Below are 27407 nucleotides of genomic sequence, written 5' to 3'. Positions count from 1 at the left end.
TCTTTCGTGTGATCTCATTGACGAGAAAGAATAACGTCTTTACGATCAGTGAACATTTCACGTTTGTTAACCAAGAGTCGGACTTAGAGTTTGTGAGAACATACATCTGTTATCCCGTTGACCGCGGATTCGTTATCGAACCTAGGATCATTGTCATTAGCGTCTCGAGTATCTGATTACCACGGTTACTTGTCGATATTTGTAACAATCATACTTGCTCTAGTCAATATCTTCTCTATTGTATAACGACAACGTTTAATCACAACGAAGGTTTCTTTCACGCCCTTAACCCCAACTCTAATCATAACGCTTCTCCGACATATATATATATATATATATATATATATAATAGTAAGATATGTACACACTTCTAACTTCAATTATATGATTATAAAGCAGCATTTACGATTATTTTCTAAGGTGTGTTTATAATAATATTCGTAGATGTCCCCTCAAATATATGGATGCAAACACAGTGCACCATTAGATGGAAGATTTGTTCTCATTTCTTTTTATTGATGTTCTAATAAAAATGTTTAATTGTTCAATGGGGAACTTCTTATTTCAAAGTACCTTCTATTTATCGGTTATATTCAAAATGCCCTAACTGTCAATTCTCATACAATTTTTACAATTGTAAGAAGTTCAAGGTCCGCTCCGGGCACAATGACCTCCGTGGCATCACAGGAGAAACCGTGGCCAGTCATATATGACCAACATGGCAGTCAAAGTGTTAAATAGTGTATCATTTTATTTGACTATATGCTATTTTGAAGTAATTACGCAGTGAGTTTCAGTGTCTAGGAATAAATAAATCCAAGCAATAAATTTACCACGTGTTGTATATTACTGCAGTCATTAGCGATGAATGAAACTAGATTATATTTTTAAATTAGATTATATTTTTCTGACTTTAACGCCAATTTATTAAGTGACTCTGCGAGTTAAATGAGATTTATTAAACTATGACATTTATTTGGTTTACACAACCTGCAGTCCTGTAAATGTTAATTGAGTCGCTCTGAGTTGATTTGAAAATAGGAAAAAAATTCATAAAATAAAATTGAATGTTTTCAAATGACGCATCAAATGATATAATGGGTCTTTTTTAAATTTAGAATAATCCATTACCATGTACGATATTACTAATCAAAGGGATCCCAAAATATGTAAATTTCAGTTATAGTAAAATATTAGCCACAAAGGTATCATAAAATATACCAAATATCCATGAATACATATAGAAACATTATCACCTTTCTAGAAGAAATTTCATGGATTATTTTAATCTGTTCAAAGTTAATAACTCGTTGTATATCTTAAAGAATATTAATTTTTCAGTCAATATTTCAAAATGTATGGATTCACCCGGAATAATAAAATATCAAATAAAATTTTGATTACTTGTTTAATATTAATAGAGCCAATTACTTAACTAACTAAATTATGATAATTAATGTGACAATTTCTTGTATTGTTTTAGACTGCAGGCGCGCTACAACCAAAGGCAATAAGAATGGCAGGTTCTCCGGTGCTGGAGATGGAGGACAAGACAGAGGTTCTCGAGGAACCACTCTTCAACACCCTCGACATCATACTGCTCACTGCCCTTTTATTATCTGCACTATGGTGGTTGATGCGCAGAAACAAACAAGAAGAATTCACGGCCATCTCGAAATCCTATTCCATCCAGTAATAATGAATTATTATTACTAATATCATTAACATATTGATTGACACAGTGAATATCGGTGACCCGCGCTACTAAATTTTTTCGAATAATTAAAACAAAATAAATATTATGGACTAAACATTTTTGAGTAGTGTAAATGATATGTTTTGCATTAATTAAATGTCATGGTGTAGTATATTTAAACCTCGCAGAGAAAAATCTATAAAATTCGGATGATACTCAAACATTGTTAATATAATCATATATATAACTATAAGTATGTACAATACTATAAGTGCAGTATGTAGTATCTTTCATATAACATGGGAGATACGTTCTGCATTATGCGAATTCCCTGTTATAGAGGACCTATGGCGTAATATCGTAATAAATTTTTTGTTACAGACCAACTATGTTCTCTACGGTACAAACATCAGAAAATTCATTCATAAAAAAGTTGAAAGCTTCTGGAAGAAGTTTAGTAGTATTTTACGGTAGTCAAACCGGAACCGGTGAAGAATTTGCCGGTAGACTGGCCAAAGAAGGCATCCGGTATAAAATGAAAGGCATGGTAGCTGATCCTGAAGAATGTGATATGGTATTGATTTATTTGTTAAGACAGAAACACAAACTACTAATCTTAATCTTTGTTTCATTTAAGAAGTAGCATTTTCTTTTGTCAGATTAATTAATTTCAATAAAAATTGATTATATAGTTAGAACATTAAATTAAATTTCGTTGAAAATTGATTAATTTCATTTATATTTAATATTCAGTTATCTTTATCACACTTAACATTCATTGATATTTTGATTTACGTAATTTAAATTATACCTCAATTTCACTAAATATTTGATTGTCTTTAGAATTTATCGACATAAATTCAATAATAAAATTCAAGTATTAAATTCAACTATTAAATAAGCCAATAATATGTAGTAGAATTCAAGTATAAATTAAGTAAATCAAAAGGGAAATTACTTTGATGCTTCACTATTTTATTCACTTATTCGTGATCTTAAATTATTGTAATTTATTATAACAGGAAGAGTTAATACACTTGAAAACAATTCCAAACAGTTTGGCAGTATTTTGCTTAGCTACATATGGAGAAGGTGATCCTACGGACAATGCTATGGAATTTGTTGATTGGCTAAAAAATGGAGATGCTGATTTGAATGGATTAAATTATGCTGTAAGTACTTTATATCTGATATTGAAGTTGAAATTATAATTATATGGTTTTAGTATTACATATAGATATGTAATAACATTTAATCTTAAAAATACATTTTTAAAATTATAGTACAATCGTGCAAATGTGTGCATATTTGTAATCATAGTTTAAAATAACAAGTAAAATATAGTATGATGCAAATGTAAAATATAATTTAAACCATTTTAAGCAAAAGTAAATTAGAACTTATTTTCGTGTTGTTAGATGGCGCTGTATATCTTTTCACATGGTTATAGCATTAGATTAGTACAAGATCAAAGTACTGTTATACTGTTCATTTGCATTGAGCATTACATTAAATATTATAATAATCTATGTTACATTATAAATAATATCATCAATTACTTTCTTCTGTGATGAAGTTTTCATTTATGTAACAATAATGGAATATTACATAAGTACTTCATAGCAGTCACGTGTGCAGCTATATAGATAGCATTTATTAACGTGTGATAGTGTTCTTCATTGTGAAAAAATAATTCTTTATTGTAATTATTACGGTTATAATAGCAGCAAAACTTTTAGTAAATTGTAAAACATTTCTCGAAAAACATTCTGACAATGAACGTAAAAAAGTTCGATAAATTCCTCCAAGTGATGATGAAGCATTATAGATGCAACAGCGCTACCCAACGGCGCTTTTCAATGTTAGTTTTAGCGCCAACATCTGAGGTACATGAACTAATATTTAGAAATTTGTCTACCGATGTTTATATTTTTACAATTATATTTTATAAACATATTTTATTAAAATTTGTCATATATTTATTCATGTTTCATTATAATAAAATTTTAAAATATTTTATATAAGACATACATAATATATATACAATATATATATACAATATTTCTATTCAAATATTCAAGTATTCAAATATTTTTGTCGATTACTACATAAAGTATAAAAGGTATATATTCATTTATTATTTATCATTCTTTTCGCTTTATTTTACAGGTATTTGGTCTTGGAAATAAAACATATGAACATTACAATGAGGTAGCTATATATGTCGATCATAGATTAGAGCAACTTGGTGCCACGCGCGTCTTCGAACTTGGTTTGGGAGATGATGATGCCAAGTAAGTTTATAAAGATACCAAAAACAATTTCATATCTCAAATGTTAAAGTTACTTGTATAAATTTATACAAGATAAGCCCAAAATAAAATATATTATATATACACAATAAATATATGTATATACATACAATAAATAATAATATATAAAATAAATAATTATAGTATAGAAGATGATTTCATCACATGGAAGGACAAGTTTTGGCCAACAGTTTGTGACTTCTTTGGAATCGAAGGTACGGGTGAAGATGTTAGCATTAGACAGTACAAGCTAACTGAACACGTTGACATACCACCTGAACGCATTTACACTGGTGAAATAGCTCGTCTTCACTCATTTAAGAATCAAAGAGCGTATGTTTAATTTATCTCTTTGTAAATATATCGAGATCATAAAAATACTTATCTAACTTAATTTAATTTCTACAGACCTTTCGATGCGAAGAATCCTTATTTAGCTCCAGTACACGAAAACCGTGAACTTCATGGTCCTACTTCAGAAAGATCATGTAGGCATATAGAATTTTACATAGAGGGATCAAAAATGCGATATGAAGCTGGTGATCATTTAGCAGTATACCCTGTAAATAATGCAGAACTAGTAAATAAAATTGGAGAAAAGTGTGGTGTACATCTAGACACAGTGTTCACTCTTACGAATACAGATGGTAAGTTAGAAATCAACTAAATATGAATTTAATTAATATTAGTGTCTTTATAATGTGAACTTTTTACATATTACAGAGGAATCTACAAAGAAGCATCCATTCCCTTGTCCATGTTCTTACAGAACTGCTTTGACACATTACTTAGATATTACTAGTAATCCGCGCACCCACGTTCTTAAGGAATTAGCGGAATATTGCAGTGATCCAAACGACAAAGAAAAATTAAAATTAATGGCGTTAACCAGTGCAGAAGGCAAAGCTGCATATCAGCAATGGGTAGTTCAAGAAAATAGAAATATTGTACATATCTTGGAAGACATTCCTAGTTTAAAGCCTGCCTTAGATCATCTTTGTGAACTTTTACCAAGATTGCAATGTCGATATTATTCGATTTCCTCTTCTCCCAAGGTATGTTGGAATTATTTTGCAGTAAGTTACTGCATAAACTTGAATTTGAATTTGAAATGAACATTGAGTAATATAAGCAATATTATATAACATTAAATATTTAAACATAGTAAAATAATAAGATTGTATAATTTATATAAAAAGTACAATTCTTAATTTTTTGTTCTCTATTGTTATAATTAAATAAGACTTTTTAAGGAGTTCTAAAACAATTTCTTGATTAATTTTCAGCTATACACAACATCAGTCCATATTACTGCAGTTGTAGTGGAATATAAAACACCTACAGGTAGAGTTAACAAAGGTGTAACAACTAGTTGGTTAAAGGAAAAACATCCTTCAGATCCACCATGTTATGTTCCTATCTTTGTGCGAAAATCTCAGTTTCGTTTACCAACCCGACCGTCGATTCCAATAATCATGGTTGGTCCAGGTACTGGTATAGCACCATTCAGAGCATTTATACAAGAACGTGATTTTGCCAGAAAGGAAGGTAAATACAATACAAAAAGAAGTTAATTCTATATTTATCTGTATTTCTTTAAATAAATCGTAAATTAAATAAATGTATCATTTTTAATCTTTTAGGAAAAGAAGTTGGAGATACGATTTTATATTTTGGATGTAGAAAAAAAGATGAAGATTTTCTTTACAGAAAAGAACTTGAGGAGTACGTAAAGAGTGGTACTCTAATCTTACATACTGCATTTAGTAGAGAGCAGGCTCAGAAAATATATGTTACACACTTATTGGAGAAGAATAAAGAAGAATTGTGGAGAGTTATCGGTGAACAAAATGGGCATATCTATGTGTGTGGGTTAGTATAAAATCATATTAACAAAAATATGTGCAACATATATATGTACACATATTTTTTTATTGTGTAGTAATTCTTGATATATATTCATGAAATATATGTATATTTATTTGTATTTTAGAGATGCAAAAAATATGGCACGTGATGTACACAATATTTTATTAAAAGTTGTAATGGAAAAAGGAAAAATGTCAGAATCAGATGCTGCAGATTACATCAAGAAAATGGACTCACAGAAACGTTACTCGAGTGATGTATGGAGTTGAATGAGGGTATTTAATTTATGATGTCACGAATATTTATAACTTAAATTGTTAAAATTTTTTTTAAATATGCCTTTATGAGAAAGGTTAACGATAATCATCTTCGTGCAGTTGTACGATATACATATAATCGCTTAAAATACTAATTGATAATTGTATACATCAACAAAATCATACAAGCACTAATTGTATTTATTATACATAAGTAGTTAACGTATTTGTATAAAAAAATCTATTCTATATGACAATGTTAAATAATTGCAGCGTTAACATTTTTCTGGGACTCGTTAAGAGTGCAATAACAAATTTAAAATATAATTTTACATTTAACGTGCGTAATACCTGTATAATACTACAAAGTAATAAATATTGGTACACAAGAGACACGAGATGATAAACCAAATTATTTTATTATGTAATATTAATGATGTAATAATGATATATACAAAGTGAAATATTCACCAAATGTTACAATATTTTTATTAAAAAGAAAAAGGAATTATTAAAACAGCTATTGCAATTAAAAATACATAGCCTTTATACTTTTGAGACATTGTACAAAAAATTATATATATAAATATATTTTTCCTATATTGGAATGGAAGTGATAATAAATATATGCCATTTTAAAAAATTCATCATTTTATATTTCCTAAAAATAAGCTATTGCTAAATATCTGCCTTATTTATTATTATGTAAAAAAACTTCTTAGAACAAAGTGACAGTATTTCAAGGTAATCACCATTTTTTTAAATAGAATCCTATGTTTATTTTTCGATATCCTTGTGAAACATGAAAGAACAAATTCAATGATCACATTGTTTAATCCCTTATTGTTCAATACCTTAATAATCATATTGTTTCCATCATTCAATCTTAAGATATTTGCGACTGAAGTGTACATGTGCAATATTTAATTATGTTCAATCGATAGGTGGCAAAATTAAAAAATCCAAATTATTCGGTTGCTAGGCACAATTTTTCAATTTTTAAAGGCTCAAATGAAAGTTTAGTACAGGAAGAGAAAGAATTAATGAATTAATATAATAATAATTAATTAGAATAAGGAATTAATGAAGATTAGTTTCATATGAATATTGTCTCCCCAGTTTTTTAGTTATAAGCAAGTTTTAACAATCGTTCAATCCATGGACAACGAAATATTATATAACGTAATACATTACATCGTAATACATTATAACGTAAGTCTATGTAACGTAAAATAATATGACGTAATACTATATAACGTAATACATTATAACGTAATATAATATAACATAATACTACATAACGTAATACATTACATCGTAATACATTATAACGTAATACATTATAATGTAATATGATATAACGTTTTATGATATAACGTAATACAATATGAATGAGGTGTAGAACGTGAAAGGTGCCTAATGAATACTCGGCGCTTTGTTTAACAGTTTGTTTATTTGATTTACTAGCGAATTCACAACTCTCGACTCGCGACTCCTACTGACGACTGCCACTCACACTGCTCTGTTGATCCACTTGCTTTCCTTCGTCATCTTTCGATATCCCCACTATGCCCGTTTTTATATCCGTCCGCGATCATGGTAACATACGCCTTCTGCCCAGTATTTGTACGAAGGGCAAAACGTAATATAACGTAATATAAAATATCGTAATACAATATAACGTAAGACAATGTAACGTAATATTATATAACGTAACACAATGTAACGTAGTACTATATAACGTAATACATTATAACGTAACACAATGTAACGTAATATTATATAACGTAATAATAACGTAATAACGCGCAACTATTCTTTATATATATTTCGAAATGAACAAAGCGCGGAATTTCTTTATCAGAAATTTAAAAAATTATATTTCTCGGTCTATAAGGCGAATTCTTGAACTATTCAGGAATTAAATTGAAGCTGAAATTCTCAGAAATTATCTCTGTAGAATTACATGAAATTAGTGCAGTGCTCTACTTTGTGTACGGTGGTGCAGTCTACCAGTGAATCAATGGTACTAACAAGAAGCAGAATTTTAAACTGATTTTTCACTAATTCATTGTATATTTTTAAATATTTATAATAAATGTTACTAGATAAAAGTATAAAAATACATCATAGATTTTCTAACTTTTTAATACTAGATTTAGTCTTCGTAAGAGATATATTTGAAATTATTAAACCATTGTCAGGTTCTTGAAAATTTTCAGATATATTTGTGTTAATTGAATTCGTCCTCTCGGTATTAGAATTCGAGTTTTGCAGCTTTGGTGTAGAAGTTCTACCTTTTAAGAGAACTGCTTGCTCTGTACTTTTACTAGCTTCTTTAATAGATATCGAAGACACGTCACTAAAATCTGGTAATCCGTAATTACTATCGAATTGCTTCTTAACAGGTGATATTCTTTTAGCAGTATTCAACGGTGTTACATCAGAATTCGATGATGAGCTCAAAGCGCTTGCTTCGCGTGTTTTTTTCAACGTCGTAATCGCCCAACCTAGACCAAGTTTTTTAAGAGCAATTTCCATTTCTTCCGGAGATGATGCATATTTTAATATAGTAGAAGATGGGGTACTTGCTATTTGTGAAACACCCGATAATTCAGAAAAACTATTTGAACTTGTAGATGTGATTTTATCCTTATTATCTTTACATTCCTTATTTGCATCAGTACTAGGATAAAAAAGCTGCAATTCCTCTATCTGCGATGATTTTTTATTAACCGTGTTACGCTGTAATTTTCTATCGTTCATCTCCTCGGCAATATCTTCTCTTCCTTCGTTCTTACTTCCCATTAAATTTTGATTTCCTATATTTTTAGATGTTTTAGGTGAATCAAGAAATATCGAGGCCTCTTTTACTAACTCTTTTAAAGATAATTTTGTAACTGAAGAATTACACAACTTTTCTGCACGTTGATTATGTAAATTAAGCGAAGAAGCAATGTGTTCAGATGGCTTTACTATAGCAGTAGATTTCGTTATTTGACTCTCTGCTACCTTCTTTGCTGATAATGGACTTCTGGCATTATGACTTTGACTTTTATTTACGGTATCCGGCGTGTCGAATTCAATTATCGTTGACAATTCATGACCTGATGATTCAATTTCCGGTCTGAAATTCGATTTTATTATAATCGTACCAAAAATGTAAGATTAAATTATGAAAATATAAAAAATATGAAAAAAATAAAATTTTACCTATATGGCCCACTAAGTAAACTCACTGGTGGTTTACTTCTTCCATTAGAATATGCTAAATTATCTACAGCTTTCGATACTTTTGGAATATCAGTTAGCATTGGAACAAAATCTTTAATCCTTTTTGACTAGAACAACATAACAATTGACAATGTATAACTAACTAAATAATTATATATAAGTTATGTAACAAAATGTTGCGCTAACAGAAAAAAAGTTTATTCAAAAAATGTATTTTTCATATTCGATTCATTATGATTTGTTATGAAAAATTAGGCTCCATTCAGTAGTACTATACTTTCAGTATATCGTATTGTATTTAATTATATAAATGTTATTATTATTAATTAAAAAACATAAGTTATACCTCTTTATTAGAATATTTCCTTGTAGTCGTATTATTTCTTTCTATTCTGGAAGTATTATTTTTAAAACCATCATTATCCGTTGAAGTTTGTATGGAATGTTTTATAGTTGAAATTTCTTTTGATGTAATTAAGTTATTATTATTGAAACCTTCACTTTGTTCCAAAATTTCTTTCGATATTTTTTCTATTAGTTCTTCCTCGTAATGTTTCATCAGCTTAGTATCATGTTCTGGAGTTGATGTTAACACTTGAGCTGATTTATGTACTTTGAATCTATTCAACTGAATATTCACTTTTTCCTCGTTTATAATCTTTGGCTTGGCTCTTTCTTTTTCTACTTCTATTTCGTGTTCATCATGGCAAATTACATTATCATCGGTTGTTGGAGTTACTGTTTGTGTTTCTTTAATTTGATCAGGTTCTTCTTTAATAATTGCCTTGCTTTTAATAATCCTTTGAGATTCGATTAATGTTTTTGCAAGTTGATTATGAATCGCTTCTATATTTTCTACAAGTTTATGAACATTTTCCAGATCAGACCTCTCTCGTGGCTCAGGTAACTGCATCAAACTGGTTTCATCGAGTCGAGATGGATCGATCATGGACATTTCCATACCTAAACAAAATCATATAACAATAATTTTCACCTCCTTAAACTTCATTACTTAATTGTTAGTGATTAATAAAAGTAATGTACCTCTTTGTTCATTTCGAACTTTTTCAATAAGATGTGTCAAAGAAATTATTCTCTCAGCGCACGTAGTTTGAAGATCTTCGTATTTTTGTAATATCTGTGGGCAATTTTTTAATGCATAATTACGAATTTCGTCAAATTTAGCATGTTCTTGTTTACATTCTGGATTATTACATAAACAAAATCCTAATGAAGCTGGAACTTTCAAATGTACGTCGTTAATCTTTCTTGATAATGGACGATCATTTTGCTGATATTGAGATACATCTGTTGATGTTGAATAATCATTTTTGGTGGACGATGACTTGTTGTTAATATTATTATTATTATCATTATTATATGTTTGAGTATCTGTGGATGGATATCTAAGTAATTTTTTAATTCTAGCTAGATCAGGTATATTTGAAGGCATCCTCATGGTACGTGGTGATGGGGTTTCAGGTGTTGATACTGGACTAACATCTCTCCTCAAAAGCCTTAAGCTTTCGTTTGTTGATGAATCTAACAGCTCGAGAATAGAGATATTATTGCTTAACGCTTCAAGTATATCTTTAGGCTTTACTGGTGGTGGACTAGCAAAAGACGTTGATGAGTCTGAAACATCCTTTATTTTAATTCTTTTTGACTTGGATTGAATCCATTGTTGTTTACTCGTAGTGACCTGTTGTTGTTTGTGAGTGCCCGTTGAATAAACCTGAGTACTTTGCGTATTAACATCTACAGCAATTTCTGCAACCGGAGGTGGCTGTACTTTAATATTTAATCCACTTTTATCCACATACATTCTAATCTTTTTACTAGGCACATCTTCCGTACTCGTACACCTTCTTGGACTGCTATATTGCGATTTCGACAAAAATTTTGAATATTTCTTTGTAGGAGTCGAAGGTTTGCATGGACGAGTTGAACATGATTTGTGACACATTTTTGTCGGAATTGGCTTCGATGTTTTCATGACGTACTTTTTCTTTTTGTGCATTATTTCTGGGCTTTCTTCATCAATGTCAGTAATTCCATTTATTGTCTCAGAACTTGTTGATTCGCTACTGTCTACTCCTGCTCTGATAACCGTAATTTTTGGTTCAATTGGGTAATGGTCCGTAATTGTCTTAATTTCATCAGTAACAGAAGTAGATTCACTTTCCTTCTGTGGCACCAATTCTACTTGCGTACCTTTATCTTGAGCTACAGTTTCTCTACTCTTATCTCCTGTCATAGTTTGTACAGCAATTTCTACTTTTTTCACAGATATATCACCTTTTTCCTCTGTTTTATCCTTTTTACTTTTTTCATCAAAAGATGCATTTATCACTGTGATTTCTGGCGATATAGGTTTTTGGATAGGCACAACTTGAGTAGGTGACTGAGTCTGAACTGATTTATCTCTTTCAAACAAGGGCTTTATAGATGCATTAAAAATGTCGTTTGGTAAATCTGCTCCAAATTCTTGTAATAACAATCGCTTCTGTCTTTCAACCTTTTTTAACATATCTAATATTTGTTCTTCACGTGAGATTCCATTCTCTTTGCATTTGCTTTGTGGAATTTTGCTAGTTTCTGTACATTGACTAAAGCAACATGATTCTTCCAAATTAACACAGTCATCTATGTTTTTATCATGCTTTCTTGGTGTAAGAGTAATTTGTCTTTCTACAGGGTACGACGTACATTGCTCTTCATTTAATAACGTTTTTAGTGCACGATTTAATTTCGTTTTGTGTTGGTCTCGTAAAATTTTTCTTCGTTCTTCCTGTACATATGTATCTTTCTAAATAGAAATTGCAAGAAGAAACATTGTAATTAATGAGACATATATATATGGTGAAACTTGGAACGTTAAAATAAGATATATACCGGATAATGTTCGACTTGACTGGCTTTTAATTTACGTTCTTCGTTCGTAAGTTGATCTAGATGTTGCATAAGAGTCTGATAATCCCGGCGTACTTTTTCTCTTAATACTGCATCTTCTCCTCGTTTCTTCGCATTGTGTTTACGACTTTCTAATACGTGTATTTGAACAGTTTGTGCTCGTTCAATTTCTTGAGCCAAATCCATTGCGCTTGGCTGTGAACACATGTTTAATATCAATGAATCTTTTTTTATGTTCCTTTTTAAATTATCATGAATGGCTAAAAGATCATATGACTAGAATGTAAATACAATATTTATTATACTACTTATTGCAAACCTCATCCCATGTTTGTATTTTTTCAACTACACCAGTTGGTTGATCATACACATTACTATGATGCTTTTTATGATCATATAAGTGTACTTTATCAGTAGCTGGGCATTTTACATATCTTGGTGTTTTTGTTTCTCTGTTTATATATTGTTCGCCACTATCAGAAAAATATGATGAATCATCACTAAATGAACTAGAACTATCACTATTAGTAGAATCTGAAGTTGTTTGTACATAGTCATCTGGATTATACCTTTAACATCCAAGATATTTCTTAAACATCATATTTTTTTTAACTTTAAGCATTATAATACATACCTTGTTGTTTTATCTTTTATCCGAATATTTTGAACTTTTTGTTCAGAAGTTTTATTGTCAAACTTAAGTTCAGTAGCATGTGCAGTCTGTGTGGGCAATAGTTCTATAACTGAGTTAGGAGTAGATTGCTGTTCTAGAATTGAAGAATCATTTTCTTGAATTTCTTCTATTGTTTTTGCCTTCAATTTAACTGGGGATTTAACTGTGAATTTAACTGGAGATTTAATTGAAGACTTAACTGGAGATTTAGCTGGAGAACTTATTTTAATATCATTTCTTACAACCTATAAAAAAGTTCCAATATATATATGTATACTTGACTCTACTGATCTTATATCAAAGTTATTTAGAAATAATATACTTTTATATTAGTTTTTGTCTTCCCAGGTGATTTCTTACAAACATGTTTCTTCATCTTTTTAGACATCTTTTCTTGTTTATTTTTCTCTTCAGTTTCATTCTGAATAGATATACATATAGTATTTTCTTCAGATATTGTTTTCTTGGGAAGGTTTGCTACCATTGTAGATCTAAAGTTCTCTATTTCTCTCACTTGATGTAATCTTTCTTGACGTTGCTGTTGTGTATTATCCGTCTACACAGATTTTATTTAATCATTCATAAATTTTATTCTAGCACAATGTATGAATATTTGTAAAAATTCTCTATAGTGTAACTAAATGTATGAAAAAAGAAAATTAAACCTGCTGAATATTTTTCATTTGTTTCATTGCCTCTTTTCCTCTTTTTAATGCTGCTAATTGATTCTTCTTAAATTGCTCCTTGATCAATGTCTCATGATCCGGTTCTAATGCAGCAGACATATGTGCTTGACCAATATCTGCCATGTCCTCTTGATATTTCTGTTGAACTTCCATGATTTTTCCATTGTATATTTGCTTCAAATCTAAATTGTCATTATTTTCAAGCTTTCTAAGTTCCTCTTTAGCTATGTATTTTGTACGTTTCAAAAGTCTATCTGATATTTCTTTTGATTGTTGGCGCACCTGTGTAAATTTCTTAAGTGATTCTTCCAATCTTTTTATTATTAATCTTGTCATCAACCATATTAATATTTTATCTACTTTTAATGCAATAAAATAATTACTATAATATTACAATATTCAATACAAAGTATGTATTTAATAACTTATATTTATATCATTAATAAATAAAGATTGTTTCTTTGTACTTCATTATTATTATACATCACATATTTCTATTTCATACTTTTTAAATTTATCTTTTAATTTTTACATAATTCATAATATGTGTACCTGCTCCAAACGTAACCTTCGTCGACGATCACGCTCATTTTTCTTAATTTGATCTAAATCAGATAGTACCATTCTTCCTCTGCGAATATTCAAACGGTTCCCATTAACAGTAACATTAATAGACATAGTTCATTCAGGTAAAAGCTATCTGTTATTCGAATAGATCTATTATAAAATATTCCTTAACTCGAATTTAAAATAGTAGGAACGGCCATTCTTACATTCCACCAATCAATGGAGCATTGTTCCTAGTGGTTTTGTAACTGTACATTCACGGCGCCGTTAGAAATTTTTACGGTAAAACTTGCGCGCGTGTAATTCAAACATAAATTACTAAGAATTACTGATAACATCAACATATTTAACGGAATATTGTATCTTTTGTCGATGAATTTAATGTTTATAACAAGGTAATATATAACATATAATAAAATCTATGATAAGATCAATTGTCTATGAGAAGGTCATAGAAATAAATATATAATGAAATATCTTATATTCTAAAAATAGTAACTTTTTATGAAAATATATATATATATATAATTATCATATATGTTATAATTATTACCTATGCAGACAAGTGCATAGCGTGAAATAATTGTTTTTTGTTTCATAACATATATCTAGGGAAATATAATTTCTTGAATAAGAATCCGTGAAGTTACTAAAGAGTAAAGCGTCAGCCTTGTATCTTGTACAGTCGGTATCACGGTCGTGGTCGGTATTGTTACAAACAAGCAATATTCAGTGGCGACTACGTACACGCTTGAGATATACACTTTATCATTCAAGTATCACATATCCTTTGCGCTTCTCAGTGATGAATCCATTCAGGTGATTAATGATTGCCTAAACAAACCGTAAATCAGCTACGAAAATATTCGCTAGGACAAAAGTTATCGTTTCATTTATAGCAAAGGTGATGATTGTAAAGTGAAACAATCAAAGAGGACAAGGAAAGATATCTATATTACCTCAAACTTCTATCAATGTGTGTAGTGCACAATTGTATATTATTGAACTTCCAAAACTTTTTTAACAACGTTCAAAATTGTTAACTCCATATTTATCTCATCAGTATTTGCGATGATCTCTGATAAAATTGTCGCATTTATGCTTACAGAGAGAATCTAATAATTGTAAAAAAATGTGTATTATCAAAAAATGTCGATGAAATATTTTAAACAATGATTGTAATTCAGTTAAAAAAAGCAGTTTTAGGGACATATGGTAAGTAATTGATGATATATTCCGTTTAATTTTCGATATTACAAGAGCAGATACATATCTTGAAAAAAAACAATGTTTATCAAGCTTTAATAAGAACTATTTTTGTAATAGTCCTAAATGTGTAACACCTAAATGATATTGGAAGTTTAAAATATCTATATAATGCAAATCACTGCAACAGAAAATAATGAATCGGTATTGGTTGTAAGTCAAGATTTTGATTTTCATGAAAGCTGTGAATAATCCATTTTGGAACAATGCATAAATGGAGTACCTCTTTATTATAAGCTCAGTTGCTCAAAGTTTCTAAACAATCATTGTGTTTTGCATGTGTATTTATCTTTCCTTTTATTTCAAACAAATAAAGGTATTAGAGGAAAAGGAGAAAACATGTAACCTTATTATTTTTTTGACCTATTATTTATTATAATAAACAACTTGTATGAAATTAATTTTTGTATCATCATCTAGCTAATCTAAATTTTATTATATTTTGTTATTATTATATAAGAAAATTGAGTTTATCTAGAATAAAAGACTGCAGTAAAACAAATGGTGACATTTCTTCATACTGATATATTCACTTTTGATCTCAAGATTTCTAAGTGATACAAAACTAATATTTTTGATACAAGAAAAAATACAGTATAATTAATATAATTATATGATATTATTCTAGTAATATTTCATATCTAAACCATATAGTATATTGCAATATATTATTAATTACATATATATATTCTTTTACTTTTTACAGTCATATTATATATTTCAATAATGTAAGATAGTTGTGAATATTATAGTTTTGTATACATTGTTTCAAATTTTCTTTCTCACATACGTTTCAGATTAGAAGAATACATGGAATCAAAATGGCACGTAGACGTAAAAGTGAAATGAAATCATCCGTAAAAACATCACTTAAATATGTACCTGTTCGAAAATCTAGTAGACAAATAGCCAAAAAGCAATTAGAAGAAAAAAAGATTAATGGAGATGTTTTACAAATATCTTACTCAAACGACTCAGAAGATAATAAAAGTACCACAGAATACCAAACCCAAGTACTTTCAAAAAAGAATCAAAATTCTTTAAGGAAGCATAACAAGCATAAGAACATTTCTAATAGTAATGTACTTGCAATTAATGAAGAATGTTCATATTCCACAACATCTCAGTATAAAAAAGATGCTAGTGAAAGTGATAGTCAAGATGGAATAGACATTATAGTTGATCAATCTAATAAACTTAGTCCTGAAGATGTTCAACAAGTAGTTGTTGGTAATCCGAATAAAGAAATTGTAACTGAATCTGATTCTGCTGAAATCGAAATATGGCCAGAAGATGTAATAGAAGAAACTGTAATATGCGAAGAGATGGAGGTTAAAGAAGAACTTAAGGATAGTGGTTGCAGCTTAAAACAAAATGACAATGTAATTGTAAAAGAAGTATTAGTTGTGAACACTCCCTCTTTAGAAACAAAAAATTTTGTAGAATACACTGTGATACAAAATGAGAATGGCATGGAATCCATGTTAGTAGAATCTGATTCAAGAAATACACCTAATAATGAACGTTATTGCAATGCGCAAAGTGATGTGTGTAATTTACATAAAACGGGGAATTCCATGCCAGCCTTATGTATAGATGTGCCAATGATTTCTAATGATAGAAATAATAAATCAACTAATTTAGAAAAATCATATACTCATAGTAAGGATATAATTAATGATCAAGGAGACCCATATGGAAATAAAGATGCATATACAAAAAAGTTGCAAGAAACTTTATCTAAAGATGATGTGTTCTATAAGATAGATAACAAATTAGCAGATATGCAAATTAGTGAACCTTCAAAAGAAATACAAAAATTAGTTAATGATTTATCCAATACAGAAAACATAATGTCTCCATTACAAATTGCTGGAAACACAGAGAAGGTGATACCAATGAGTGTTGATGAAGAAAGCAGTTCCTCAATACTAGATAAAATGGAACAACTGCATCAATCAAATAACTCTGCTATATTGGTTGATATTATAGAGAAAAGTATTACAGAGTTAGATGCAAGAAATAATGATTCTTGCAATGATAAGATGGACTGTACAAATCAGCATTTACTAAAATCAAAGGTATTATCAGATAAAAAAAATGGAAATCAACGTAAAACAGTACATTTGCAACAAGTTAATGAGGAATTGTATGGTGATAGTGAAGTGGATAGCAAAATTGATGGGGAAGATACAAAACTATCTAGTAGCAGTGATAATAGTAATGATACACTATTATCTATGAGTAACTGTAAATTAACAGAATTTGATACAAAATGTAATAATAATTCAAATGATATTGATAAAAAGGTTGAGTTTAGAAGCAGAAGTGGTAGCACTGACACAACAGGTTCAGAAAGTGGATCAAATAGTTCTGGTGTAAGGAGGAGTAGTAGAATTAGGTCAATTGGTTTAATGAAACAAAGGTATGTATTTTAATATAATATAAATATGTAAATCATATAAAATATTTTTTTAAACAAATTAACTAAAACAAACAGACTTTCTAATCATATTATTGAAAATAATATGTATACATGAGTTTAAGTGAATTTAAAACAAAAGGATGATTTATTTTTATGCCATTTTATAGATCACGAGGACGTGGTTTAGTTATGAAACCTAATGTAGATATTTCAAAAACAAGTGTTCAACAGGAACGAGAAAAAGTAGCTAATAATGTTGTTTCAATTGCTCAAGAAATAAAAATGGATAATATGTCTGAATCACAATTAGATAAAGAAACTAATATCAGTAAAACAGTAAATACATTTGAGTCTCTTACATTGCTAGCAACAACTTGTAATACTACAGGCTACGATTCAGATTCCTCTAAACCTGTTAAAGTAAAATCTCGTTGGCGAAGATCAAGTGAACTTGAAATGGGTGGATCAAATACAGGGACTGTATCTACATCAGCAATTGGATCTGTATTTGGAAATATAATTGCAAATATATCTGAATCTGGATCATGTTCAACTGTTAAAACCACAAGTGGATCTTTAACAGATATTAATTCTTCAGATTCTCCATCTGGATCAGCAACAATTACAAATTTTCAATCTAATACAGAGACAGAACAAACAAAAGAGGTATCGACATCAGTTAACAATAATAATATTGTGCAAATTCCAAAAACTGTGGGTGCAAGAATTTTATTACCTATGGTTCCTGAAATAAAAGACAGAGAAATGGAAGAAAGGCTAAGTCAGTTTGAATATTTGCGTGAAAATTTATATTTGACAGAAAGGTATGTAAATAGAATAAAGCCCGTGAAATTATGATATGTATAATAATAATACTTTTAGATACACAAATAAAGAGACGAAGAGAATGGTATGTGATTGCTTTTTAACAGAGGAAGAAATTGAAAGAGGAGAACTAGGTTGTGGAGAAGACTGTCTAAATAGACTTCTTATGATAGAGTGGTACATATTATATATTCATACATTTAAATTAAATGTAAAACGTTAATAAAAATATAAGCTTTATACAATATGTTATGTATTTTCTAGCGGCCCTCGATGTGTAGTAGGTGATCGTTGCACAAATAGAAGATTTCAAAACTGTGAATATGCAAAATGTGAAGTATTTAGAACAGAAAAAAAGGGGTTCGGATTGCGAGCTATGGTTGACTTGTTAGCGTAAGTAAATTTTTTTACAACTATAATATAATAAAATTCTTTATTAATAAATGCTATTTTTAAACATCAGAGGAGAATTTATAATGGAATATGTAGGTGAAGTAGTTGATCCAAAAGATTTTCGACGTAGAGCAAAAGAATATTCAAAAGATAAAAATAAACATTATTATTTTATGGCATTAAAATCAGATCAAATCATAGATGCAACTCTGAAAGGAAATGTTTCTCGATTCATAAATCACAGTTGCGATCCAAATTCTGAAACTCAAAAAGTAAGTATAACTAATAAAAGTAAATTCTAAATTATATATATAAAACTTTATCTTTATAATTGAAATTTTTACAGTGGACAGTGAATGGTGAATTGAGAATTGGTTTTTTTAATAAAAAATTTATAGCTGCTGGTGAAGAAATTACATTTGACTATCATTTTCAACGTTATGGGTATGTATGTTAATAGTATTTTAGTTGATTAGTATTTTGGTACGTTAATGATATGTAACAAAGTATGTCCTTTGTGCAAAATTTTATTGCACAATTAGCAAAGAGGCACAAAAATGTTTTTGTGAAGCACCCAATTGTCGCGGTTGGATCGGTGAAACGCCTGAGGAAGAAAAAGAAAAGATTGAAAAGAAAGAAAAACGTGAGAAAGATATGAAGAAAAAGAAAGGTGAAAAGAAACAAACTGATTATATGGAAGATGAAGATGTGAGTAATATAAATATAATTTTTGTTTTTACTAATTTGAACTAATTAATAATTCATTTGATTTACTTTTAATATTATTTTAGTTGGAGGAAGAAATAGATAAACTATGCTCAGGTGGTTTGAAAAATAGAGCCCATACATTGACATTAAGTAGATTAATGGTACGTAGCAGAGAACTAGAACACAGAACACGGCTTTTACGCCTCATACAAAGCGGAGAACAACCATGTCGAAGATTATTTTTGGATTATCATGGTTTACGTTTGATTTGGAGTTACGTTATGGATATTTCTACTAATGATTCTGATGAAGCACAACAGTTTCGACTAGAAGTTTTGAAAACCCTAAATACACTTCCGATCCCCAACAAAACAATGTTAATGGATAGTAAAATTTATAATGTGGTAGAAAAATGGTCAAGACGATTGTATTTTTCTTTGAGTGGAGATTCTCCTGAAGATGATCAAGGAAAATCAAAATCAAATAGTGATGAATTGCCAGTTAATTATGATAGCAATGAAAAAAGAAACTCTTATCCATTGACTGATACAGAAAAACAAGAAAATAATATTGAAATTACTGACATAAAATCTGATAACACAGATCAAAATCTTATTCCTGAATTAGCTTTGAGTCTTTTAGCTGAGTGGTCAAATTTAAAAGAAGTTTTTCGTATACCAAAAAAGGAAAGAATTGAACAAATGAAAGAACATGAGAGAGAAGCAGATCGTGGATACAGAGAAGAATTAGAAAAAGATGAAAAAAGAGGAACGTCGTATGACAGGCATAGATCTGATAGATATGGGAGAAACGAAGTAGAGAAACGTGGGGATAGAAGACGAGGACGAGAATCTCCAGAATCTGAACATACTCGAACAAAAGATAAGAGAATAGAAGAAAGAAGTAGCTTAGTTCCAATTCCGCGAATGACGAAATACGAGCGCAGACAATTATTTGCTTTAAAAGTAGCTAAAGAGGAAGAAGAACGACAGCGTCGTCAACAGCAAGAATCGTGGCAAGATCATGAAACTAGATGTTTGGCATTAGGTATAGATCCTCATACCACGGCTATGGTAGACCCACAAACAGGATATCCTGTTTTTTACAATCCATCAATTGGACAATGGCAACAATATCCTACACAAGGTTTTAATCCATATATATATATTTTTATACATTTATGTTGCATAGTTCTTAAGTGATGTAAGTCCAAAAATTTGACTTTATAATGAACAATTTCTATTGGCCTTAAAAGAAAGGATAATTTGTCATAACTTATGTATATTATATACTTATGTATATTATATACTTATGCATATTACATTTCTTAAAAGCCATTGAAATTGACTTACACCATTTAGAAACTAAGTCCATTTCTTCTTATCTGATTATTTCATTCATATAAAATTTTATTATATAGATGGAGAAATAAATCAGCAATGTACTTCAGTGTATGTAGCTGGACCACAGGCAGTATCTAGCCATACTCAATCCGGAATGGTACCGCAAAGTTCACATGTCCTAACATCATCAATTTCTTCTGAAATATCACCTGGCATGTCGAGTAACATACCTTCAGGTGTACCTCCAGTGGTGTACACGTTAAGTCAAACGCCTGTATATAATCAAAGCACAACAGCTTATTCTTTACTGTCTCATTGTCATCAACAATACCCCGAAGGCCAATTGCCACTCTCGAATAATTTAGTTTCCAGCGGAACATCGGTTCCGCTCCAAACCGAATCTCTTTACGAACATATTGAAAAACAGTCAGATCAACAATTTTCTGCTACATTCAGACAATCGCAGCCTGAAGCACCTCCTATAGATTTACCACCCAAATGGAAGAGTGCAACTGATAGTAGAGGCAGAACATATTATTATCATGTAAAAGAACGAATATCGCAGTGGTTGCCTCCTCCACCAGATCATATTGGAGTTCAACCAGATTCGTCATCGACTTCAGAATCTAGTGAAGAATCTAGTTCATCCAACGAAGAAGATGAAGAAATTGACGAAGACAATAACGAAGAATCGAGAAACGAAGAGTTAAGCTTAAATAACACTTTGATAGAAAAATCGTTAAATGGTTCTAAGCATAATGTACCTAAAAAAAGTGCGGCTCATAATATAAGCGGATGTTCAGGTCTTTTTCCGGAAGGCAAGAAAAGAAGAGAGGGTTTAGTTCAAGAACGAATTATTAGCGTACGTTATATTTCATGTTTTTCCTTTTTATTACAATTAATACGTATTTTTGTATTCATTCTTATATATTATGTTTGTATATTTTATAGCCACGTCGAGAAGAAGACCGTATGGATCACAAAACGCACAAAGGAATAAAGGAGAAATTACGACGTCAAAAAGAAAGAGCCAAGTTTAAAGAACACGTTGAAAAAATACGAAGACATCGCCGTAGTAACAAATCTAAATCTCATTCACGACACAGTTTAAATAAATTGCAACTATCGTCGTCTGATTTATCCACAATGTCAGAGAGAAAGATTAAAGATACTTTTAGGATAAATATGGCGAATGTCATGGTACATTTTTTGAATCCGTATAGGAAAAACGATTGTAAACAAGGTAGAATAACAAATACGGAAGATTTTAAACATCTCGCTAGAAAGGTACGTTTGCAGAAGAAAATCTTTTTAAATAAATTTTTTTACGAATTATATCATTATTTTTTAAGCAGTAATGTTAAATTAATTTTTTTAAAAATCTTTTCTGTTTTAGCTTACACATTTTGTACTTGCAAAAGAATTAAAACACTGTAAAAGTGTTGATGAATTACAATGTAATGAAAATGTTAAACACAAAGCTAAAGATTTTGTACGTAAGTATATGAGTAAATTTGGCGCAGTTTATCAGAAAAGCACTGATGAAGATTAATTATGTAACTTATGACATGAAATTGTTATTTATTATACGAATCCTTCACTTTGAACATTGTAATATATCTACTAAAAAAAATATATCTAAGTAATGCCTGTATGTAGATATATATATCTGTAATTATCATTATTGTAATATAGATGAATTTGTACATGCTTCATAAACATTCTGGTAATTTAGTCATTAAGAAATTAGCAAATTTCTAATTTCGTACATTCAATGTATAAACTTTATATTTTCATTTGGTAGATAATAATATGTATGTTATATCTTTAAAAAAAAAATGCATTTTATGTCCTGCTATAATGTACATCTTGCATAATTATATTAAGTATTGATTTTGCCTTTTATTATCAATTTTAAAAGATGACATTAAATATTGTATTGTGAAATAATCAATATTAAAAATCTTAAATATTGTACATAATTATAAATTGTAAAAGAATTTTTAACTGTTTCATAAAAGTAAGTTGCAATTATTATCTTCTTAATGTGTATAAAAAGCAAACGAAATTAAAAATAATAAATTTTGCATTTACAAACTTATTTTCTATCTATTTAAAACTTTATGTATTATAGTTTTTTAGACAAAAGCAATATATGCAAGTTTTAACGAAAGAAATGTTTGAATAAAAGAAATTATATATTATTAATAGGCTACAACTTATTGAAATTGTTTCTCAGAAGTATTGTTTTCAAATACACCAAAAAGTTAATTTATTTTTTATAAGAAAATATTATTTGTGTAGAGATTACTTTTTGCTGTCAAAAAATTATATTTGAAAATTAACGTAAAACGGTCTTACAATTTGTAATATACATATGAATACTGTATTATGTATATATGTACATATTATTACGGTGTAGATATTTATACATACCTACAAATTTTTTTACACCAATACGTAAATATTAAAAATTGAATAAATCTCTAAAATAGTATGTCACTGTACATAATCTTGTTAACAAAATACATTTATTATTTTATTCTAAATAATTAAATTTTTAATTATTTAATCAAACGTTATTCTGAAATCAAGATCGATAACGCTTTTGGTTACTAGAGGCGCTAGTGAGTACTGTACATGATGTGTTTCAAGAAACTGATATAACAATGTCTCAAGTACATGTAATTTTATATTACGTATAAATTAAATAAAATTCGTAAATGATTTTATTCTATAAAACATAGCTTACACATCTTAGATTATGTCAATCACATATTTTATTAAAATTTAACATATTTCAATATGTTAAAAATGAACGCGCGATAAAAAGATTTGACGCTCATTGACAACATAAAAATGCGATTCCGCTGTAGATTGAAGATTCGTCACGTCATATATATATATAATATTTATGATATAGAACGATTTTTACAGTAAAAAACCTTACTTTTTATCTTGAGATAAGATATTACTATCAATAGAGAAGAAAGTGGTCTTTTACAGTTGACGTGAGAATAAAATATTTTTCGAACAATGGATATTCTGAAACCTGAATTAATTTGGGTAGATGGCCGATGTTATAGAGTATTAGAAAATATTGAACGGACGGATGCTCGCGACGTTCCTCCTTACTTCGAAGACAATAATTACCATTTGGATGACAATGATTCTGAGGATGAATATTACGATACAGATATAGAAATTGTACCATATGGATCAACAAAATTTGAACATACATTTCGTGTACCAAAGTATACAAATTTTGTAAGATATGTTATGTAATAAATTCAACATATAACAATGATTAATGATTGCCACAATATTTTAGAGCATTTTTTCCATATATTGTTGGAGCCAAACATGCAGTACGTAAAAGATTAGAAAATGAAACTGGAACGTTAATACAAGTTCCAAAATTAGGCCAAGATGGAGATATTGGTAATTACATTTTAAATTTTTGATTAAAATGTAAAACTTTATTTTCATAATACAATTATGTATCTGTATTTTAACAGTAATAATTGGTTCTGACCGCAAAGGAATAATAACTGCACGTCGGAGAATAAATTTATTAATGGAAGCAACTAGGAAGAAATTAGAATTTACACACTTTTTATCAATACCTTTAAATGAAGGTCATATAATAATGAAGTTTAATATGTTTAAAAATGAAGTCCTGACAAATTCAGGAAAGAAATCCAGAGGTGTGGATGAAACAATTTTCCAAACACCAAGTAAATTACATCTTACTATTGGTTTAATGACATTACTTGATGAAACAGAAAGAAATAAAGCTATAGAAGCTTTAAATTATTGTAACGAGCATATTGTAAGGTAAAGAAAATAATATGATATAAAAAATATCTTCTGTTGTTACAAATTTGCTAAAGCTTATTTCATATTATTTTTTTATAACAAATTACAGACCTACTATTGAAAAATATGGACAAATTCCTATACACTTACAAGGAATTGATATAATGCAGGATGATCCTAGTGAAGCAAAAGTTATATATGCAAAGCTAGTTAATAAAACTGAAGTTTTGCAAAAGATAGTAGATGAAATTGTAGACTATTATGTCAAGATAGGTAAAACAGCAAATAATATTTTTTAATAGTAGAATATGAGTGCATATGTTAAAGACATTAATAGCTTATACAACAAGAAGCATACTGATAGTAAAATACGTTGCTTAGGTTTAATAATCAAAAGTAAACGTCAGTCAAGTAAGCTGCATTTAACTCTTATGAATACAACTTTTCAAATAAATGAAGAAGAAAGAAATAGTAAAAACTTAATAACATTTGATGCAAGAGAAATATTGAAGGTAAATATATTTAATTATTTAAGTTGTAATATACTAGCTGCAACTAAGAAACTAAAATTTTTTAGGCTCATGAAAATACAACCTTTGGCGAAACCATATTAAAACAAATTCACATATCGCAACGTCATACAATTGGTAGTAATGGATACTATCTAGCAACTGCAAAAATTAATCTACTTGAAGGTTTATAAATGAATTGTATATGAATTTATATATCCAATTATTTTTTAAAATACCAAAATTATAAAATGGCAATTGGATATAAATAATTCGTATAGGAAATACTTGGTTTAAAGATAAGATATTTTCTAAAAATATATTAGCATGTTTTTTAAAGTTATTATCCTGTTTTAAATGAAATTTTGTATATTTCTGTTATTATATAGCTTTTATTTTACTAAAGTATTTCATAAGGTAAATAATAATATTAAATATATCCATGATACTAGTACAAGCATTTATAATAAGTAATAATTGTAATTAATCATTAAAACTTGATGAGTTGTATTTATGTTTACAGATGAACCTGTGTAACAGTTTGAAAATTCGATTTTCCTATATAATTCATTCTTTAGATGTATTTGCATATCAATGTAAATATTTTGGATTAAAATTCTACATAATTTAATAATGTAAATATCCTGGATGAAGTACCTACAAACTTTAATCTTTAAATGCAAAAAATATTTTCAAAAGATTGGACAATATTTTTGGTGTTCTGTATATGTCAAAATATGAAAAAAGGTCCTGTGTATTCAAGAAAATAAATTTTTCGAATTACAAGCAAAAGAATAAATGAATTTATAGTAAGTGTGCAAACTGTTTTCATAATTGTCTGTTTGCTAGAGTATGCCAGTAATAATTTCAAAACAACATATGATTAAAAATTGTTGGTATTTTCTTTATGTAGTTAAATATTTTATTATATGTGTCAGTTTTGTTAATATTGCTGGACAATGGTAATTTATATTTCGTCGTTTATTTTATATGTATATATCGCTATGATAACTGTCTTATATGTTACAGTATAAAAAGTATTTATTAACATGTCCTGTATCACACAGGCCGATAATAATCCACAATAGCAATTAAACATAAAGCTTCCATTGGACTAAAAAAGATATGTTTTAACTCATTTTTTAACGAATATATATGAAAGAAGATCTAGGTACCATGAATTCAGGCTTTCATGTCAAATATTTTAATGTAAGTCTTTAAATCTTTTTTTAATCTCTATTTATTCTTATTTTCTTGCAGTTCTGCATAGAAGAAAGATTTGTTAAATTAGAATATTTAATTAAAAAATAGTCCTTATACTGAATTCCTGACACTCTAATTTTTTTCTATCTACTTTACTTCAGCAATTTAATATTGTACATATTCGACTGCTTAATGAATGCTTTACTTCTATTAACTATCACAGGTTACGAATGGCTCATGAGACACAAAATGAGTTCAATATGTGTGCAAATAGCCAAATATAAATTCAATATTCACTTTCAAAATGAGATTGATATAAAATGTTTTACACAGATTCTTTGTCACAAAAAAAATTATTATAATTAAAGTTAATACAATTCTTGCCTTCAAACAATTCACAAACAAAAATTTGTATTGTATGTAAATTGGTATATAGTATATATTTACTTTTTATTATATTAAGATTTTCTCAAGTAACTTTTAAAGAAATTATAAAATTATAAAAATATAACGCGTTTGCGTTTTTTAAACCTTGAAGATCCAGAGCGTTATTGTTCTCTGTACTTTTTAAACAAGGAGATCTTCATGTATGATATTTTTATATAAATTCAAAATAAAGTATTTTTTCAATATTGTAATTTTTCTTATTTCACCTAGTGTTATTTTATCGCTTTAATATACTTTTTGCTTTTTTTTTTTTACTTTTGTA

The 27407-nt window shown here is 28.8% G+C and overlaps 4 protein-coding genes across 14 annotated transcripts in view; 3 read left to right on the top strand and 1 right to left on the bottom strand.

The window, feature by feature from the left end:
• Nucleotides 1-6525, top strand: part of LOC122576562 (NADPH--cytochrome P450 reductase) — a 20163-nt gene extending 13638 nt beyond the window's left edge. For 2 of the 3 annotated variants that reach the window (XM_043747036.1, XM_043747035.1), the window contains exons 2-11: nt 1484-1692; nt 2078-2270; nt 2719-2868; nt 3866-3990; nt 4153-4341; nt 4417-4655; nt 4732-5063; nt 5295-5556; nt 5652-5880; nt 6002-6525. In XM_043747036.1, the coding sequence (XP_043602971.1) occupies nt 1517-1692; nt 2078-2270; nt 2719-2868; nt 3866-3990; nt 4153-4341; nt 4417-4655; nt 4732-5063; nt 5295-5556; nt 5652-5880; nt 6002-6146 (2040 nt within the window). In that variant the 5' untranslated portion in view covers nt 1484-1516 and the 3' untranslated portion in view covers nt 6147-6525. Of the gene's footprint in view, nt 1-1483; nt 1693-2077; nt 2271-2718; nt 2869-3432; nt 3583-3865; nt 3991-4152; nt 4342-4416; nt 4656-4731; nt 5064-5294; nt 5557-5651; nt 5881-6001 lie in introns of those variants that run through there. The other variant, XM_043747037.1, reaches the window with a different exon arrangement.
• Nucleotides 6526-6670: 145 nt separating this feature from the next.
• On the top strand, nt 6671-23104 carry LOC122576559 (probable histone-lysine N-methyltransferase CG1716). Of its 7 annotated transcripts, none has more exons than XM_043747028.1 (14): nt 14805-15026; nt 15107-15422; nt 15534-15789; nt 16271-17898; nt 18066-18722; nt 18781-18900; nt 18988-19116; nt 19187-19388; nt 19463-19560; nt 19659-19824; nt 19908-20970; nt 21245-22029; nt 22119-22454; nt 22564-23104. In XM_043747028.1, the coding sequence occupies exons 3-14, from the start codon at nt 15751-15753 to the stop codon at nt 22717-22719; spliced, it is 5379 nt and encodes a 1792-aa protein (XP_043602963.1). In that variant the 5' UTR covers nt 14805-15026; nt 15107-15422; nt 15534-15750; the 3' UTR covers nt 22720-23104. The 7 variants fall into 7 exon arrangements, with proteins under 7 accessions (XP_043602967.1, XP_043602961.1, XP_043602963.1 ...); XM_043747027.1 differs by having other exon boundaries at nt 14805-15183; nt 15316-15422; XM_043747030.1 differs by lacking the exon at nt 15534-15789 and having other exon boundaries at nt 14805-15183; nt 15316-15422.
• LOC122576561 lies at nt 7569-14423 on the bottom strand. The gene is made up of 10 exons (XM_043747034.1): nt 14193-14423; nt 13620-13922; nt 13277-13510; nt 12916-13199; nt 12601-12850; nt 12264-12476; nt 10413-12177; nt 9715-10331; nt 9348-9475; nt 7569-9261 (listed from the first exon to the last, which is right to left on the bottom strand). Exons 1-10 carry the CDS (start codon nt 14316-14318, stop codon nt 8262-8264), a joined length of 4920 nt encoding a protein of 1639 aa, XP_043602969.1. The 5' UTR covers nt 14319-14423; the 3' UTR covers nt 7569-8261.
• A 691-nt stretch (nt 23105-23795) lies between the features above and the next one.
• LOC122576565 (activating signal cointegrator 1 complex subunit 1) lies at nt 23796-27330 on the top strand. 3 transcript variants are annotated; one of them, XM_043747045.1, is made up of 8 exons: nt 23796-24421; nt 24499-24608; nt 24686-25004; nt 25096-25259; nt 25368-25498; nt 25564-25681; nt 26019-26304; nt 26525-27330. In XM_043747045.1, the coding sequence occupies exons 1-7, from the start codon at nt 24204-24206 to the stop codon at nt 26030-26032; spliced, it is 1074 nt and encodes a 357-aa protein (XP_043602980.1). In that variant the 5' UTR covers nt 23796-24203; the 3' UTR covers nt 26033-26304; nt 26525-27330. The 3 variants fall into 3 exon arrangements, with proteins under 3 accessions (XP_043602980.1, XP_043602982.1, XP_043602983.1); XM_043747047.1 differs by having other exon boundaries at nt 25564-25912; XM_043747048.1 differs by having other exon boundaries at nt 24234-24434.
• The last annotated feature ends 77 nt before the right edge of the window (nt 27331-27407 follow it).

Source organism: Bombus pyrosoma, linkage group LG16 (assembly GCF_014825855.1).
Source record: "Bombus pyrosoma isolate SC7728 linkage group LG16, ASM1482585v1, whole genome shotgun sequence".
In the NCBI taxonomy this organism is placed as follows: domain Eukaryota; kingdom Metazoa; phylum Arthropoda; class Insecta; order Hymenoptera; family Apidae; genus Bombus; species Bombus pyrosoma.
Note: the sequence above shows the minus strand (reverse complement) of the source record. Positions and strands in the feature narration are given on the sequence as shown.